This window comes from Pelecanus crispus, chromosome 2 (assembly GCF_030463565.1).
Source record: "Pelecanus crispus isolate bPelCri1 chromosome 2, bPelCri1.pri, whole genome shotgun sequence".
NCBI lineage: Eukaryota > Metazoa > Chordata > Aves > Pelecaniformes > Pelecanidae > Pelecanus > Pelecanus crispus.
The window spans coordinates 152,672,831-152,691,363 of NC_134644.1; the positions used below are offsets into that span (position 1 = coordinate 152,672,831).

The window sequence follows — 18,533 nt, forward strand, 5'->3', positions numbered from 1 at the left end:
CCAGCGCGTCGCCGGCGCCTTGGCTCCTCCTTGTCCTTCCTCGCGTGATTTTTATCGCGTCCATTTTTTGGTGCGGGGATAAATAAATAAATAAGGGCAGCTGTCGCCCCCCGCCTGCCAGCCCGCGCGGCGCCGCTCGGGTGGGGGAGGCGGCGGTGGGGCGATGCGGAGCCCCCTCCCGTGACTCCGGCTCTCCGCCATGCCCTGGGTTAGGCGGGCTCCATCCCGCAGCCCGGAGGGCGCCGGCCAAGCGCGGCGGCGGCGGCAGGGAGCGGCGCGGCCCGGCCGAGGAGCGGCGGCGGGAGGCGGCGGCGGCGGGAGGCGGGCGCGGCGCCCCGCGGCCCCCTCCATGGACGGCGGCGAGGGATTATGAGCCGCGGCCGGCGGCCGGGACCGGCGCTCGCCCGCTGGGGCTTCCCCCGCTGCGCGCCCCGGGGCGCCGGGGCGCCGCTCCCGCCCGCCCGCCGCCTCGCCCCCCCGGCAGCCTCTGCCCCCGTCTCCCGCCCCCCCGCCGCTGGCTCCGTCCCCCCTCTCCCCGCCGGGCGCTCGGGGTCGGGATAACCTCGCCCGCACCCCAAACCACAGCGCTCCCGCTCCCGCCGCCAACCCTGCCCTCTCCCCTCTCCCTCCCCACCCCGCCTCCGGCCCTTCCTCTCCCGGCGCTGCCCTCTCCCCTCCCCGCTCGCCCCCCGGGCGCCGCCGTCCCCGTCCTCCCCGCTGCCCCCGGCGAGCCGGCGGCCGGGCGGGTGGGTGCGAGGTCGGGGCTGCCGGCCACCCCGCCCCTCCCCGGCGGGGCCGTCATTAGGCTGCCGGTTGATTACAGGGTATTGATTTGTATGTGCTTCTCCCGGCGCCGGCGGCGGCCGCTCCCGCTGGTGCCGCCGCAGCCGCTGGAGTCAGGGCAGCGCTTCCCGTAGCGGCGGCGAGCTCCCACCAAACATGTCGGCTCCCGCCGGGCCCCGGGGCGGCCCCGCGGCTCCTCAGCCCCCTCCGGCTCCTCAGCCCGAGATGCCCGACCTCAGCCACCTCACGGAGGAAGAGCGGAAGATCATTCTGGCCGTCATGGACCGCCAGAAGAAGGAAGAGGAGAAGGAGCAATCCGTGCTCAAGTAAGGGCGGGCGCATCCCTCCCTCGTCCTCCCGGCCCGCGGGCGCGGAGGTCTCTTCCCCGGCCTCGGGGGCGGCACGGCCGGGGCGGGCGAGAGGAGCCGGGCGGGCGGGGGTGCCTCTCGCCGCCGGCCGTGCCCCGGGCGGGCTGCTCGGCGCCGGGCGAGTGTGGGGCACGGCGTGGGGGGGGGGACCTGCCGCCGGGGAGCGGGCGGAGACGGGGCCGGGAGGCCGCCGGGGCGCCGCGGCCCGGGCTCGCCGCCTGCCTCGGCCGCGCCCCGCGGGGCGGGCGGCGGCGCGGCGGCTCCGGCTCCGCACGCCCCGGCGCCGGCGGGGGCAAGGCGCCCAACATGGCCGCACAGGTGCCGTTCTCACCCGGCGTGTGCCATCGGGAGGAAGGGGGGGGTGGGTCGGCTGGCGCCGCCGGAGGGGGCGGATCGGCGGCATCGGGCCCCGTCCCGGGGGCGCGGCGGGCTCCGGGCTGGCGGCGGCGGCCCTGCCCGGCGCTGGCGCGGCCGGCCGGGGCGCAGAGGGACCGCCGGGGCCTAGGCTCCGGCCGTCTCGCTGGGTGGGTTTGCCACAGCCGCCATCTTCCCCCGACAACGTGTCTGCCGCCCGCCCCCGCCCCGCTGCTCTTTCCAAGCGGGAGCCCCGGCGCCGGGGGAAGCGGGGCGCCCTGCCGCCCGCCCGGCGCGGCCGCGGGAGGCGGCGGCGGCCCGGCTCCGGCACCGGGAGCTGTTGGCGGCGGACCGGCTCCGGCACCGGGAGCTGTCGGCGGCGGACCGGCTCCGGCTCCGGCTCCGGCAACGGGAGCTGCCCGCGGCGGCCCGGCTCCAGCACCGGGCGCTGTCCGCGGCGGCCCGGCTCCGGCTCCGGCTCCAGCACCGGGAGCTGTCCGCGGCGGCCCGGCTCCGGCTCCGGCTCCAGCACCGGGAGCTGTCCGCGGCGGCCCGGCTCCGGCACCGGGCGCTGCCCGCGGCGGCCCCGCTCCGGCTCCGGCTCCGGCACCGGGGGCTGCCCGCGGCGGCGCCGCCCCTGCAGCCCTGCCCGGTGGCGGCGGGCGGCGCGGGGGCACGGGGAAGCCTGAGCTTTCCCCTTGCGCTGCGCCCCAGCCGCGGGGCCCGACCGGGCTGCAGGGGCCGGGGTCCCGCTGCCGCGAGCGGCACGGGTCGTGCCCGTCCCTGGCCCGGCTGGCAGGCACCGGGTAAACTCAAGGGAACTCAGGAAAACTGCTCTCCCTCCGTGGCGGGGTAATCACGCCGGCTTCCAGCAGCTAAAAAATAAGCAAAGCTACTGCTGTCGTGGATGTGCCTTTTAGGAGTGCGAGGAAGCTGAAGCGCTAAGCATTTTTTTTTTATACCAAAATGAATATTTTTGTCCTGGATGTGTTAACTGCAGCTGGCCCTTCACGCTCACTACCTGGAAGCTGTCTTCTGGGCTTTAGTTGCTGACTTCGGAAGTCTGTTTCCAAGATTCATTGCATTATTGTTAGAGTCATAAAGAAAACTTCAGATACCATTTGTGTGACAGCTACTAAACTGTGAGGTGATCTCCTAAAAATATTTCAATGTCTGTTTAAAGCAGATTTTTTTATTGGGTGAACATTTTGAAAAATGTCCGTGTAATGTGAGCGCTCGAAGTAAAGTGCCATACGTTGTTATACCGCTACCTCTCAGTCTCATGCTATTGTGGTACTTTTATTTCAAAGCAATTTAGACTCCTTTGCATTGCTAAATTGTGCGACATAGCTGACTAAATGCATTTTTTTGTCTAAAATTCCTGTATTCTTAAAAATCATTAACAAATAAAGAAATGGAAAAGTATTCAAGTTGCAGTTTAAATACATAATAATAGTGTCACCGTTTTAAAGAAGTCTCCTGGCAACTTCTGTTGTGGATGATAATATTTATGATCCAATATAAAGTACGGTTTCAGTATGATACTAGCATCAGCTTGAACTGTTAAGCTTACAAATGAAGAATAAACTGTTCTCAAGTAATGACAAGGTAAAACCAACTTGAGAAATTAAACAAAACTGTTTTCATTTAATCTTCAGAATCTTGGAAGCAGACAATGGACAAAAGAAAGGTCTTCATCAAATCTAAAGATAAACTATAAACTTCATGTGGGGTTTAGTTTCTCATGTCTCACTAAAGCTTCCTCTTGAGTTCTGTGTAAGCCATGAGGGAAATGGTATGGCGTAAAGTTTATGCACAAAGGATAGCCTAAAACAGCGCTCTCAGAAAATGCTGTTGTCAATGGAATTTGGATAGATGGCCCGCAATATTTTACAGGATACTGAGAAGTGATCTGGTGTTAGATGAATAACTCACCAGTTTCATTTTTCTTCAAGTGGCTCCTTGAACCATCAGGTACATGTTTATTTTGAAAATATCTACAGATTTATTAAGGACAGCCCTCCACCAAAATCATACCAGAGCTTGTTCTGCATTTTTAGGTAGATATTACTGAGCTTAATTCTCTCGATAGATGTTTTCCTTCTGTCAAAAGAAGAGAAAGAAGAAGAACGACCTCCCCCCCCCCCCCCCCATATTTATGTGAAGGAACTACTGTTATTGCATGGAGATAAATATAGAGCTAAATCCTGCAGTCTTTGTTCAAGTGTAATTCTCCTCGAAGGCAAGCTCCTTTTGAAGTGGAAGGTATTTTTGTCTGACTAAGCAATAAAATTGTGTCATTTTATTCCATGGAGAAATATGGGAGGATAAAAAAAGATGCTGCAAACAAGAGTTGACATTTAGAGATACTATCACAAGAACTGTTCAAATGTTGTAGAAAGGGGCAAGCATGGATTTCCTTTAATTTTTTTGCTAATTTATGGTGATTGAGTGTCAGTATGAATGGCTAGTCCCTGGGCTCTACTTCCTTTCTCCATTCTGTTTCTATTTTGTGCTTTTCAAATTCTTTTGCTGTGCCCATCACTGTGGTATTTGAGCGTCTTCCAAAAGTGCATTAAGTAGTGTGACTCACATCTGTAATGTGGACTATTTATTCTTTTCCTTTCACTCCCTGGGGTAAATATGTGTGGATTTAAAATAGATACATAACTTCTCCTTATGCTTGTTTTACTCTTTTTGGGGAAAGGAAATGCAGATGGTATTGAGTTGTAGTCTGTAGCAACTAATAGTGATCAGGTCAGCATGAATTCTTGCCAGGATTTGCTGGAACATGATGGCATGGAAAGCAGAAGCTTTCCAGATTTGCTCTCTCCTTTGGCCTGGTTTGGTCTGTGAAATATGCCTAGCTACAGTTGTGCGCTCTGTTCCTGTGGCAGAGCTTCCGCTTTAAAAAGGAGGATGGGCAGCAAACTCTGCTGCTTCGCCTGTCCCTCTTCCAGAATTTTTGGGACCCTTGGAGTGCATTTTGAATGTCATGTACTAAGAAGGTGCCTTTTTAGCAAGGTTATTGAACATATATTTTGCATAATATTTAATATGCCTAGTGCATGACACTCAGAGAGAGTGAATTTATGTCTGTACACTGGGCGTAAGTCCTTTTCTGCTGTTACAGGAATATTTACAGATTTTCAACTTTTATCTTGGCGGGTGTTTTACTTTCATGCATATATCGTAGAACTTTTGATAATGGCTTTTCCTTTACGTTATGCACATCCTTCCTCTTATAAATTCTAGTTTTGTGTGTGGAAGCTTTCTAACAGATTTTAGATAGCACATTTCCTCCATATGGATTGATTTATGGGATGAGTCTTGTGCTTTTTTACTTTTTATTTGTACTTTATTTCCATATCAAAGGACAGGCTTGAGAGGATGCACACAGAACAAAGCTATGTAGAAGATGCTAGGATGCTGACATGATTTGTAAAGACTTATGCTTCAGCCTGTGTGGTGCGCATATACACTTTTCTACTTGCGGCATCATGAGTTTCTAGCTCCTTTGCCTAACTATTGTAAAGATAAAGTGTTCTCCGTGTAAAGTCAGACTCACAGCTCTGAAAACACATGCATTTCAGCTTTCCATGGGTATGGACAGTTTGGCCTAGTAGAAGGGAAGTTTTCCTAAGAGAAATTTCATTGTGAAAACATTCAGCTTTTCATATATTTGCAAAGCATCACAGGTTTACCATGAGGTCCTTAATAAAAGTTCTCTTTTGTATGTGTGTGTGGCTGAAATCAACTGGCGCTGACATCTGTTTTATCCAGGGGGAGAAGGCAGATGGAAACCCGGTGGGCTAGCGAGAGAACGGTGGCTCTCCATTAGCCACCATTGTCAAGTCCAGAGTAAGCTTTAGGAAGGCACGGCTGACTGCAGCCTTGCGTGTGCTCCGTTGCTGTATCTATGATTGCACAGCCATGGTAAAAATTGGGTAGCTACACTGACTAAAACAAAATCTCTGACAAGCAGACCTCAAAGAAGCTAGACTGTGTGGGCTCTGTATAGCACCGTGGGTGAGTGAGATGTGGGGCAGGATGCTGGGCCTGGGGGAGAGGAAGCGATAGACTGATGGCTGTGAGTCACAGCAGTGTAAATATCTGCCTCACAAAGCTATTGTACTGCTTTATAAATAATTATCCTGCATTACAAATAATCAACTCTTATTTACACTGCTTTAAAAGCAATGTATGTTTAGGATTTGGATTTCGGGGCTGGAGGGATGAAAGATATGTAGGTGGTGATTATTGGTTTTGTTTTTTGAAAATAGAGATCTGTGCATAGGAATTTCCAAAGTTTATAGGGTAATGCAAAAAGATTTGCTTTTGGCTAGATAGTAAACTAGCACTCCAGGCAAAGTTAGTTGTTTAAGTTAGGCTTCCATAACTTTACACTGTGTTTTGTCTGAATCTGGAGTGCTGATCAGAACAGTCCACCACTCATCATTTTACTCGTTTCTATGCATTATAAAATAAAATATGGTCAAAGTGACTTTAAAAGTAATAACTTTATGCAGTGTAAAATAAGTGATAGTGGAAGTTATATGAAAACATATGGTTGAGGAAGATAGTTGCCCTGCCCTGCCCTGCCCTCTTCCCTGCCCTTTTCCCTTCCTACTACCTCATTCTCTGCTCCTTCCTAATATTCATCATCTCCCCTTTCTTTTGCTTTAACAGTTTGTACTACCTTTTGGGCCTCTCTCAAAACTGTCATTATTCCTTACTCTTCTCTCTTACCACATGCTTAGACATTTTATACTGCAGATAATACTTGTCAGGCCATTACAGCTTGTGCCGTTCGCTCTTTGAGAAGACCCAGTGTTTACAACTGTTCTCTAAAGCATCTAGCACACTTTTGGGCGCTGTCTACAAATAATAGCGGTAGTACTTCCTCCTAGTGACTAAGCAAAATGTATTTGGAGATTATACAGACTGGCAGTTACACTAATTACTGGGTTTTCTAATGTTAATGTTGGGTAAAATTTCAGAAGACTGCAATAGTGCTGATGTTCCTGCATTCAGAAAGTACAAGCAGGATGGGCTGGAGGTAGAAAGGCCTGAAATCATATGGGGCCAAAAAATAGAAGAGCTGATACAGGATTTAGTTACAAAGAACCCAAAAAATAGCTACTTAACCCCAGCCAGTATGTGCTTTCTGAAATCTTGTCAAATAAATCTGCTTTTGCTTTCTTTGAAACAAAAAGAAGAAAACATTTAATTTTACATCTTAAAGACAAGAGTGTAGATCATACTTTAGGGCGCTGGGACTGTATCCTAGGTGACTGGGTGAAATTCAGTGTTCTCTGGAAATGAGGTTAGGGGGCTGAATGGTCCATTCTGGATTTGGTCTGCATGCATCTGTGAGCTGGGTAACATCTAAATAACTGAGAATGTCAAATAATTGATTTTTCCATTGAAACAACAGCTTAATTAGTGTATATATTGTAAGGGCAAAAATACACAGAAGTAATACTGCAGAACTGATACAAAATGTGTTTTTACCCTGCCAATGAAGTTTTAAAATACTTGCAGCATATTCAAATTTCCATAATAAGGAGGACAAAGTAATATAATGGTTTGAACTTTGAAATTTAATCCAGTGGAACGTGAAATTAGCCATGTATATAAATGTTCAGTTTTTATATGTAAGGTAGACTTGACAGTCTTGGGAATTTTCTTCAGCTGAACGCCACCTCTCACCCCTCTGCTTTACTGGCTTCCTTAAAGGTTTACTGTCATATTTACAGTTAGCCAGAAGGCTGTGAAAGTTTCTAAGTCCATTAGGCCTACCTTTTCCAAGAAGCACTTTTTTTGTCTTGCCGTCTTTCGTTTTTTTCTGAACATCTCCTCTGATGCCTTTTTTAACAGAACTTGGGGAGATAAAACCCAAAAGAACACAGGAAATAATGAGTTATGATCTCTTCTATACTTGTTTGACCACAACAGATGTTACACCTTAAAAACGGGCTTTGAGGTGGGGATGATTTTTTGAGTTAAGATTAGATCATGTGGGCTGTCTTAACCATATGTCTTACTTTATCATGGTTAATAGTTACAAGTTATCATAGACAACCTAATTTCTTTAAAAGTGAGCAACAGCGAGTCTTCTTGATTTAGACTCATAAGCAGGAACAATCTCTTTAAATACTAATTGTTTAAAAATGGCATTCAAAACCAGTTGTCTTTCAGACAAATTAATTCATATTAGAAATCTTAAGCTCAAATCAAACCACATTGTTTTCAATGCTTACTGAGTTTGGATTTTGTCTCTTTTTCAGGACTACGTGGTGTAACAGGAGGAACTGTTACATCCTTGAAGTATAAATGTCTGTTGAGGGTATATTATAGTTTATTAATAAGAACAGTTTACATCTAATCTGGTAGTGCTTTTGTAAACTCAGTAAATTCCAGCAACTGCATCTCATGATTTGTTAAACTTCTGGTGATACAACAAAATTGCAGAATCAGTGCTGTGCTGAAAAGCATGATATTTGACTGTTTCCTCATGTTGTTTCTCCAAGGTATTGTCTTGAAGCTGCAAAAGAATCAGTCAGGACTGAGGTTATAAGAGTTGATATAACAGTACAAGATTCTATAGGGGAGTAAGAGTGCATTTAAGAAGTTAATACATATAATTTTTGGAGAGTAAGTGTTCAAAATAATTTATACTGTTCTCTGCTGTTTTTATTGAAGGTGGAAGATAGTTCTTTTATAGTCTTGAATTCAAATATCAGCTGTCATCACATTTCTCTGCCTAAACATGTTTGCAGAGTGATCTTAATTGCATTTTGATAACCTGAAATTAAATTAATGGGTTTTGATAGGGGAGGAGTTTATAATAGTCTACTTCATGTACCTTTTGGAGTTTTGAAGTTTTGATGTGAGACCCTAAAGATTATCTTTGATTTAGACTTTAAACTCTTTTATTAAAATCATAGTAAGATATCCTGTTTGTTCTAGCAGGAGTTGGCAAGAGCTGAACTTGTGTTTCAAAGAAGTCTGAGTGCTTCTATTTAGAAAATTCACAAAGAAAATCTTTAAATAAAACATAAAAAAGTTATTTTCTTTTTCTGTCTCTGTGGGGTTAGTTCTTTCTTCTTAAATCTCATATGAAGTTCTTGAAATACTTCCAGATAACTTATTCTTTCTTTATTTAACATTAATATTTTTAAGGTGAATGGTTTCTTATAGCAAATATTATATTGTATTTGTACATAGAACATCTCACAGGTCATATATTATTACTAGGTATTTGATATAAAGTGGCATTTTGGTTCTACGTATTTGTGAGGGCAGTCTTTCTTTGGAATGTGTATTATCTTAAGCATATGAGGGGTATAAAATGTTTTGACCTTTAAATAAAATTGTGAATTAGAAGCAGTCAGCCTTTTTCAGAAAATGCTTTGCAACCATCTTTCATATAACTTTTCAGAAATGAGTACTTGAGTACTCCAGTGTGTCAGCAAGAAATCTTTTTTGCTATACTGTTACTCTAACTCTTGCTGCATTTATGCATTTTAGTCTTTACAGAAAGGATGAGTGTGAAGTAATGGTTTTAAAGCCATTTAAAGCCCAGATAACACAGAATAGAAAATAGGGCTGGTTGGGACCTCAAGAGGCCTTCCAATTCATCCTTTGCCTCAAGGTATGACCAACTATAAGATAGGAATTCCTGACACTTATTTGCCCAATCTAGTGATTCCCAGCTGTGAGGGCCCACCTAGCCGGTGAAATAAATAGGCTTCATGGGCAAGGCAAGGGCACGTAACAGATGACACACAGAATGTCGGCTAATCAGCTCTGCAAGAGCTGTGCTGCCTACATAGGAGAAGGTGAGGAGTGGGTCAAACAGATCTTAGGGTCAAGCTCTTGGATCCAGTATGAAACTTTTACAGTTTTTTCAAATGATAGTTTACTACTGAAAGGTATGAGAACAATGTATCCAACTACTGAGCTAATCAGGGATGGAGATTCCTTGAATTCCTTAGGTAATTCGTTTCAGTTACTGAGAGTCATTATCCTTACCATTAGATTTTTCCCCCTACTGGTAAACCTAAATCTCTCCCCTGCCATTTGCTACTTACTCTGTCCTCAATGGAAATGCAGAGCAGTCTGTTACTTTTCTGTTTGCAGCAACCTTTTATATATTTCACAAATGTGATCATATCTCCTCCTGTAGATTCTCATCATCCTTCTGTAGACTCAACAGGACATATATTCTAGACTGACCATTTTCTGACCATTCTTGTTGCTGTTCTTTATATACTTTCTAACTGATCTTTTCTTGAAATACAATGTCCAAAACAAGACACAGTATTCCAAACAAAAGCGTATGGGGAGAGCACAAGGATACACCATGTGTCTTGCACAGAACACTTTCCTTGTACAGTCAGTGTCATGCATGTTTGGGTTTTTTGTTGTGATACAGCATTACGGACGCATGGTCAGCTTGTGATCTACTATACCTTCAACATGCTTTTCTGCAGAACTGCTGTTGAATCAATCATTCCTCATTTTGTATTTTGAAGTTGATTACCTCAGTTACACATAGTGTTTGTCTTCATCCCCATTGAGTTGTATTCTGTCTGTATCAGATGCCTCTTACGAATTTTGCATTAGAGTGCTTAAATAAAATGCAGAAACAGCCCTTGGAGCAAGAACAAGGATTTGCCTCTAGAGAGTATCCTAATCACAGAGCTATTCAGACTTTCTCTTGCTTGTCCCTATATTCACATTCCTGACTGCACAGTTGCACAACTTCACGGGTAGGATGCAGAATAATCTTATTCCAGTTTTGCCCACAGCTTGTTCGTTAGGGAAGAAAGAGCTGTGTTCAAATCTCCTCAGGCTGAGAAGGGTCTTGCACCTTCTTGGAAAGACATAACTGCCACACTATTGTAAGAGAAACAGTTGCGTCCTCTGCTATGTTTATTCAGTCCATGGAAGCTGTTGGCTGACTTACAACAAATTTGACAAAAATGTTGAGGTCCCAAAGATACTTAATTACTAAGGGTCTAATGAAAATAAGTAGATGGGTAGTGGAAAGGGATTGTCCACACTCCTGACTGTGGAAAAGTCTGCTCACACCATATTACATACCAAAGAGTCCTTATAGGGGAGAACCAACCATAGACATCAAAATAAATCAATCATGAGCTGTGAGTCCTCATGAAATCAGACTTCTTTAGGTTCAGCACTCATAGAACTACTTGGTTAATGACAATGATTGCTGCAGTTTTGGTATCTTTTTTATTCCTGTATTAGAACATTTAGAGTTTGGGTTAAGGATTGAGCCCAGAGAATCTCAGGGATTCTTCTGACCAGATGTCAATATCTACAGTGTAAGACATCTACATCTGAAATGACTTAGATTCAATTTAAAGGAAATGGAAATAAAGAGGTGCCTTTAGGATGTGATCCATCTCATCTTAAATTAGACATTTCACATCGGCCGGATGAATTGCAGAGCCTATTTCTGGCTGTGGACTTAAAAAGAAGATAGAGTGAATGTGTCAGGTGTAGAGGTCTACCTTGTAGACATCTTGAGCTAGGTAAGTTGAATCTCACCCTCAGAGTTGTGCCTTTGAGAGTAACTCTTCACTACTTGTTCTTAAAAGAATGCCATAGCCACTTTCCCTACTGGCACTGGCTTTTATGGTTCTCTAGATTTCTTTAGAAGCCTGTTTGTCAATCTGCATCTTTTGCTTATATTTCAATCAATTATTAATTGGGGCATGCTCATTTATCCCTATCTTTACTATTTGAGACTCACTGCTGGGAACCTGAGTATGCTTCCCTCCTAGTCCAAGGCTATTATTAGGATTTGGTATATCTTTTATACTAAAATCAGAAAGCCTTCGAAGAATGAGATCTAAAAGAAGACCTTGGAATACAAGATCTTTCCAACATGTGGGATAAGCACACCTATCAACAAAGGTACATTGCAAAGAAAATCTTCACATGCCATTCACCAGTAAGAATGATTAGTGGGTATTTTAAGCCAGAAGATAGAATCTCATAGCTGAAGCTAGTCTGATTGCTAGGTGAGAAGTTACAAGCACAGGATTTGTGTGCTATTTGTGAACTTAAAAGTGTAACATTAAGACCCAAAGAAAACTCTATAAACTCAATTTAAGTTGATAATTTCTTTCCATAACTCACAGACTCTCTTTTGCTATGTATCAATGGAAGTTAGAGATTTCAACATATGCTTTGAGTATCTTCTATGCCTTGAATTTTTTCTACCAGTTAGTCATTACTTTAACAATATTTATTTGGCTACTGTGTATTGACAAGTTGATAAGTCACTTTTGATAGCAGTCTGTTAAAAACATACTATTGAATTGCTATGCATTCTGAATTCAGCACTTTCTTGCTTTAAAAGCCTGGATAAATAGGTATCTGCAGAAGATGTTGTGTGGTATAGAAATAAAATACGTTTTTGCTGAATCAGGCCCTAAGACAGTTTGGGAACATGGGTTTTGATTCAGCATGCTTTCATTAATTTGGCTAGTCATTGCGATTATGATTCATTTCATTCTGTGTAACCGACTGCTGCACAGTAGGTGACAGCTGAACCATGTATTATCTAACAGCTAGAAAAATAGCATCACTGTCACGTTTAGAAAGCTGAGGATTATACTTCTATTGAACACATGTTTTGTACTAAAGTTAAAATGCTTTGGGAAAATCTTACTTTTTTCAAAGTACTTGTAGCTTTACAGATATGAAATATCACAGTAAACAATATGAACTATTTAAAAATAAGAACTTAATTTTAATTTATGAATAGAATGAAGCTTCGTGTTCTCATTTTTAATAATTTCTTGGCTTTTTGGATTGGTTGTAAAATTATGCCTGTGGATGTTTTGCTGATAGTCTGATTTACATGTAAGTGTACATTTGAGGAGCTAAATTTAACTGAATGGGAAATATTTCTCAAGTGCTGATATTACTTCTATGCTAATACACATCACATCAGAAGACATTTCAAGTGAAGCAGTAATTTTAATTATTCTGCTGAACATGACCAAAAATGGTAGTGGAATTCAAAAGTTAGCAGATTGTAAAGTTAAGCAAAACCCCAATATGATTTAAAGATTTTTTTTTTTTTACCTAGTATCCACATTTCTTTTAAAAAATTGTATCTTCCATGTTTAAAAATATGTATCAGAAAATCCAAATATATTTTTTCCTGCCCTCTTTATGGTTTATCTGAAAAAATGCTGTAGAGGGTGCTGTGAAGGCACTGAGCCAAGAAAAAGTATTTTCAGGGTAGAGTACAGAGAAAGTACTTGGTATTTGAAAGCATTAAATTATTCTGTCTGCTTGATATCTGAACATGCAGGTGGCCAAAGATGAATGAAATTTAATGCACTATAGCTGAGCACTGATGTACATTTATATATTTTTAATTTATTTAGGCACTGTTGGAAGATAAGTGGTTTTAGCCACTTTGTAGTGTTTATATGAATATGTCTTCCGCAGAATTTACTGAGTGTTCTTGTCCAAAATTTGGTCTGAGTTGTATATTTGGAAAGTCTTTATAACACAGATATTTTATTGTATAAAAGAAGCTTTTATTTGGAGAAACACAAACATTTAGTTAGATTTTTAACTATTAGTATGAATGGTCATATTTGTTCTGTACAAACAAGAGTGATAATAATTGTAGATTTAGGCCATGATCACACTGACACTTGGGCCCCAACTTAACTTCTCAGACATAAATAACTTTTTTTTAACTCAGTATGACCAGTTATTTACAAGTTAGAGATTCATTAATTAAAAGGAATATGGGTTAAAATAGTGCCTTTGTTTAGACTATAATTTTGCCTAATAACACTTTAGAATAATGAAAAAAACCCCATTCACTGAAACTGGAGTTGCACTATGGAAGTTGAGCCATGGTTCAGTAGTTAATAATCAGTGGGGTTTTTTTAGTTTTTACCCATTTTGTGCATATAAAGAATATACAATATGCTTTGCAAACTACAATGCTTACTCTTTTAATAAGAAAGGATTTCCTGAAAGTTTACCAGTAAAATTCATTAGTTCAGTGGGTCATTAAATAAGTAATGGCACCGTTGTATCTTTTTTATCGTTATTATTGAAATAATTGAATTATATACTCCTAATTTTATTCTTAGGTTAAATAAGAAAGAGCAGTTTAGAATCGGTAGCATTTTTTGTCACTCTTCATAGCCACAAGGTTTTTCTGTGACAAGAGCTTAGGAGTGTTTTATTATAGGAATCCATGAAAAATTTGTCTTTCAAAGGGACTGCTGTTCCTAACACAAGTAAGACTAAGCACTTCCTTAATAATGATGACCTATTTTAAACCAGCTCCTGCCTCCCATTGGCACTGCTGGGTGTTCAGTAAAACTGCCCACAGGAAAGATGTTGGCTTGTGTTAAAAAAGGGAAATTGTCATTAAATATCTTCTTTCTTGGACATAAATAACTTCTGTTCAGTATTTATAAAGTTACTGAATGGTATTACCATGATGTGGAAGGAGGTTTATACAAGAGCTCTACTGTGCATTTCCATTGCTTAATATGTTTGGTCGTCATTAGTATCTTTTTTAGGGACAGTCTGAACATCTGCATAATAGGGTTTTTTATTTACATTACTGAAACATATTCTAGCCTTAGTTTCAGTTTCATAAAGTTTTTCTTCAAAAAATTTCTCTGTGTGTGAAACAAAGGGAGGAAGAGATTGTTATTGAACTCTTGTCTATCAACCTGATTATTCTTTGCCTTTTAATTAATAATTAGTTTCATATTGCCATAATAAATGAAAACTTACATAAGAGTTTGTACGGAAGCATGTAACTCACTAGATTAATAACTAAAAATTGCGTCACTTCTATTTCGGCAGGGAGTAAGTATTGGTATTGCATTTACGTGTCCAGGTGTTGGGTGTGGCTGCAGGGGTGGCTTCTGTGAGAAGACACCAGGAGCTGCCCTCGTGTCAGACACAGCTGGCCTCAGCCAGCTCCAAAATGGATCTGCTGCTGGCCAAAGCTGAGCCCATCAGCGACACTGGCGGTGTCTCTGCATAACATGTTTAAGAGAAAATAAAAAAATGCTACACAGCAGCTGTGAGAGAGAGGAGTGAGAAAAATGTGGGGGAAACAGCCCTGCAGACACCAAGGTCAGTGAAGAAGGAGGGGGAGGAGGTGCTCCAGGCATGGAGCAGTGATTCCCCTGCAGCCCCTGGTGCAGCCCGTGGTGAGGCAGCTGTGCCCCTGCACCCACGGAGGTCCATGGTGGAGCAGATACCCACCTGCAGCCCATGGAGGTCCATGGTGGAGCAGATATCCACCTGCAGCCCGGGGCGGACCCCACACCGGAGCAGGCGGATGTGCTCTGAAGGAAGCTGTGACCTCGTGGAGAGCCCACGCTGGAGCAGGCTCCTGGCAGGAACTGTGGCCCATGGAGAGAAGCCCACATTGGAGCAGGTTTGCTGGCAGGATTGCAGTCCAGAATGGAGCAGTCCATTCCTGCAGGACTGCACCACGTGGAAAAGACCAACACTGGAACAGTTCTTGAAGAGCTGCAGCCCATGGGAAGGACCCATGTTGGAGCAGTTGGTTAAGGACTGTATCCTGTGGGAAGGACCCCATGCTGGAGCAGCGGAAAAGCGTGAGGAGGAACGGGCGGCAGAGATGAAGTGTTCCAGACTGACTGCGACGCCCATTCCCATCCACCTGTGCTGCTCAGGGGGTGGAGGTAGAAGAGTCAGGAGTGAAGCTGAGCCTGGGAAGAAGGAACGGGTGGGGGGAAGGTGACTTCAGCTTTGTTTTTATGTCCACTGTCATACTCTGTTATTAATCGGCAATAATTTAAATTCATCTTCCCAAAGTGGAGTCTGTTTTGCCCGTGACGGTAACTGGTGAGCGACCTCCCTGTCCTTGACCCACTAGCTTTTCCATCTTATTTTCTGCCCTGTCCTCCTGAGGAAGGGGAATGAGAGAGCAGCTTGGTGGGCATCTGGCAGCCAGCCAAGGTCAACCTACCACAGTATTTTGGAAATATATTTACATAGGTTAGCTTGAGCCTCGTGGCACCACTCTTCCTGGGTTCCCTGCAGAATCAACACAGCAGAAGAAAGAGACGCTTCACCAGAAGGCAGCTCTGAGGGGCTAAATTCAGCTCCGGAGCCCTGGTCAGGTCTCTGCTGTCAGTGCAGCACAGGCAGCTCCATCCCCAGCCCAGCTGCTCCTTCCTGCCTCCATGCCACCTCCTGGCCCTGGTGCACCTGCCTGCTGGACTGCCTGGTGAAACTGCTTCAGGGAAGTCAAGCTCATGAGAAATATTTTCCCCTTCACTATTTTGACGGAGCATTTTTTTAAGCTACAAAAGGGAACTGATCTGGTTTACTGTAGAGTCCTGCAAGCTGCTGAGCTAGCACAACTGAGGGGCTAGGAGAGATTAGCTACAGTACTTTTGGAGTTTCTGGGAGCAGTGGACGTATTCCACCATTATTTCCACAGTCTGCAATGACTGGTCTTGTTGCAGTCATTGAGAAAAGCAGCAGTCAACACTTACAAAACAAATTCTGGTTTTGAAGGTGCCGTTTGAGGTCTATGAGTCAATGCAGCCAAAATTAATGTTCAGACCTCTTCTTGTAAAGAAGACAAAGAAAGTGTTCACAAAACTTTGCTGTTGAATAACTGGAGTTGGAAGACCATTGCCAGTGTTAGTTCAGATAGAATGAGGTTTTGTGTCTCTGTATCAAACAACATACGCAGGTTTTTTTCTCAGACACTTTTAAAACTGATTTTCTGACATAATAGAGTGAGTTTGTTCAGGATGTGGAAAGAAAGGAGAGAGGAAATACCTTAGATGAAGCTGGCTGAGTGAATGGGCTGTAGAAAGCTGTGTTGTTGTGTTTTCCAATGTGATCTGGGACATAAATAATGAAAGATGTGTAGCAAAGGTCCTAGTTGTAATTGCTGCACACACAAGCTCTGATATTGTCACAGGTGACTGGACACTTTTTTTTGTGTAAAATAATGGGAGAGCTTCTTTCCTCCTGGTATTTCAGTTTTTGTATGGAGATAAGATCTTCTGATTATTCAAATTAGGTGATGGCCTTGGCTCTAAGTTTGTTTGCAATTTACTTGAAATATAGGCTACACGGATATTTTAAAAAAAAGGAAATATAAATAATCTTGTAATTTAATCTGTTATTAAAACATTTTAAATCATGATTCCTGTAGATGACGACAATTATGATTGAATTTCAATATGCTAGCGTCATGAACTCATGAACTACCGAAAGTCTGTAAGATTATGCAGAGAAACACAAAGTGTGAATTTACCATTGCTACTGTCTATGCCAACACATAAGAAAAAGATAGACCTTGCATCAAAGCATTTAATTTTTTTCTAATTGTAATAAAAGTAATTGATACTGCTAAGTTATAGACTTGCAGGCTTACTTATGCATCTGATATGTAGCCTCATTGACTTAATTGAATTTTGTTGAAAAATGACTGGTTTAGCAATTAAAAATATTACCATGCTAGTAGCAATTTTCTGAATGCCTACCTAGCCATCTTATTTTTAAGCAATGCTATATTTAGAGGGACATTTCATTCTTTCAGAAGAGAAATAAATCTATTAGGACTAGGACTATTATGTAGGACTATTAAATATTCACATATTTTGTACTACTTGGTTGCTAATATTAGCCCAGTATTCATTAGAAGCTACATTCTACTATAGGTTAGAATTTTTTTTTTTCTCTTTGATTGCTCTAACAGTCATCTTTGATCTGCATTTTATTGAAAAATAAAGCAGCTGTCCCCTTTCTTATGCCTCCCCTCCAGAATGCTGGTAAAAATTACTACAGAAGCAGTATTTTAACATGTTAACATGTGTTATACCCCGAAATGAGTGTGATGGTCCTCCTTTCAGAATCAAAGCTCACTCTTCTAGAATGATTTGCTGCCCCCAAATATGAATAAATGATACGTTTTAAAAATGTCATAGCAATTTTATTAAAACTAACTTCCTTTTGAACATTTTTTCTATAAATATCTGTCCTGGTTTTGGCTGGGATAGAGTTAATTTTCTTCCTAGTAGCAGGCACAGTGCTGTGTTTTGGATTTAGTAGGAGAAGAATGTTGGTAACACACTGATGTTTTAGGTGTTGCTAAGTACTGCTCATGCTAGTCAAGGGCTTTTCAGCTTCCCATGCTCTGCCAGGCGCACAAGAAACTGGGAGGGGGCACAGCCAGGACAGCTGACCCAAACTGACCAAAGGGCTATTCCATACCATGTGACGTCATGCTCAGTATAGAAACTGGGGGGGGGTTGGCCAGGGAGCAGCGATTGCTGCTCGGGAACTGTCTGGGTATCGGTCGGCGGGTGGTGAGCAATTGCATTGTGCATCACTTGCTTTGTATATTATTACTATTATTATCGTTATTGTATTGTTATTATTATAATTACTATTTTACTTCATTTCAATTATTGAACTGTTCTTATCTCAACCCAGGAGTGTTTCTCACTCTTACTCCTCCGATTCTCTCCCCCATGCCATCGGGGTAGGGGGAGTGAGCGAGCGGCTGCGTGGTGCTGAGTTGCTGGCTGGGGCTAAACCACAACAACATCAGAGACAACTTTCTGGAGGGTATAGCAGGCTCTTACTTTTTCACAGGTTAATATTCAAAGTGTCTTAGTGGCTGGTTCAACAAATATCCAGTGTCTGACTGGATTATAGTGACTCCATTACGGGTCTGTACTGCTGGCTTGAATGCCTGTGTTATTGTAGAATGAAATACTAAAGGTTTCCTCCTAACGCTGTATGTAAAGATGGTGCACTTACACTAGATGTTTCTCTCTGTAGAAAATGAGGGTGGAACTTCAATAGAGATCTATCTGAGATGATAATGGAATTATTCTGGAAAAAGGAAGATATTATGGAGGGCATGTTCATCTTAAACAAGACTTTTTTTCCATCCAAGAAGTGAAATATGTTTTAAATTATAGAAGTGCTAGTTTA

At 43.5% G+C, this 18,533-nt stretch overlaps 1 protein-coding gene across 27 annotated transcripts in view; it reads left to right on the forward strand.

The window, feature by feature from the left end:
* The first annotated feature begins 939 nt into the window (after positions 1-939).
* RIMS2 (regulating synaptic membrane exocytosis 2) overlaps positions 940-18,533 on the forward strand; it is a 496,337-nt gene continuing 478,743 nt past the window's right edge. For all 27 annotated transcript variants that reach the window (XM_075728355.1, XM_075704496.1, XM_075728363.1 and 24 more), the window contains exon 1: positions 940-1,109. In XM_075728355.1, coding sequence (XP_075584470.1) covers positions 940-1,109 — 170 coding nt within the window. The remainder of the gene's footprint in view (positions 1,110-18,533) is intronic.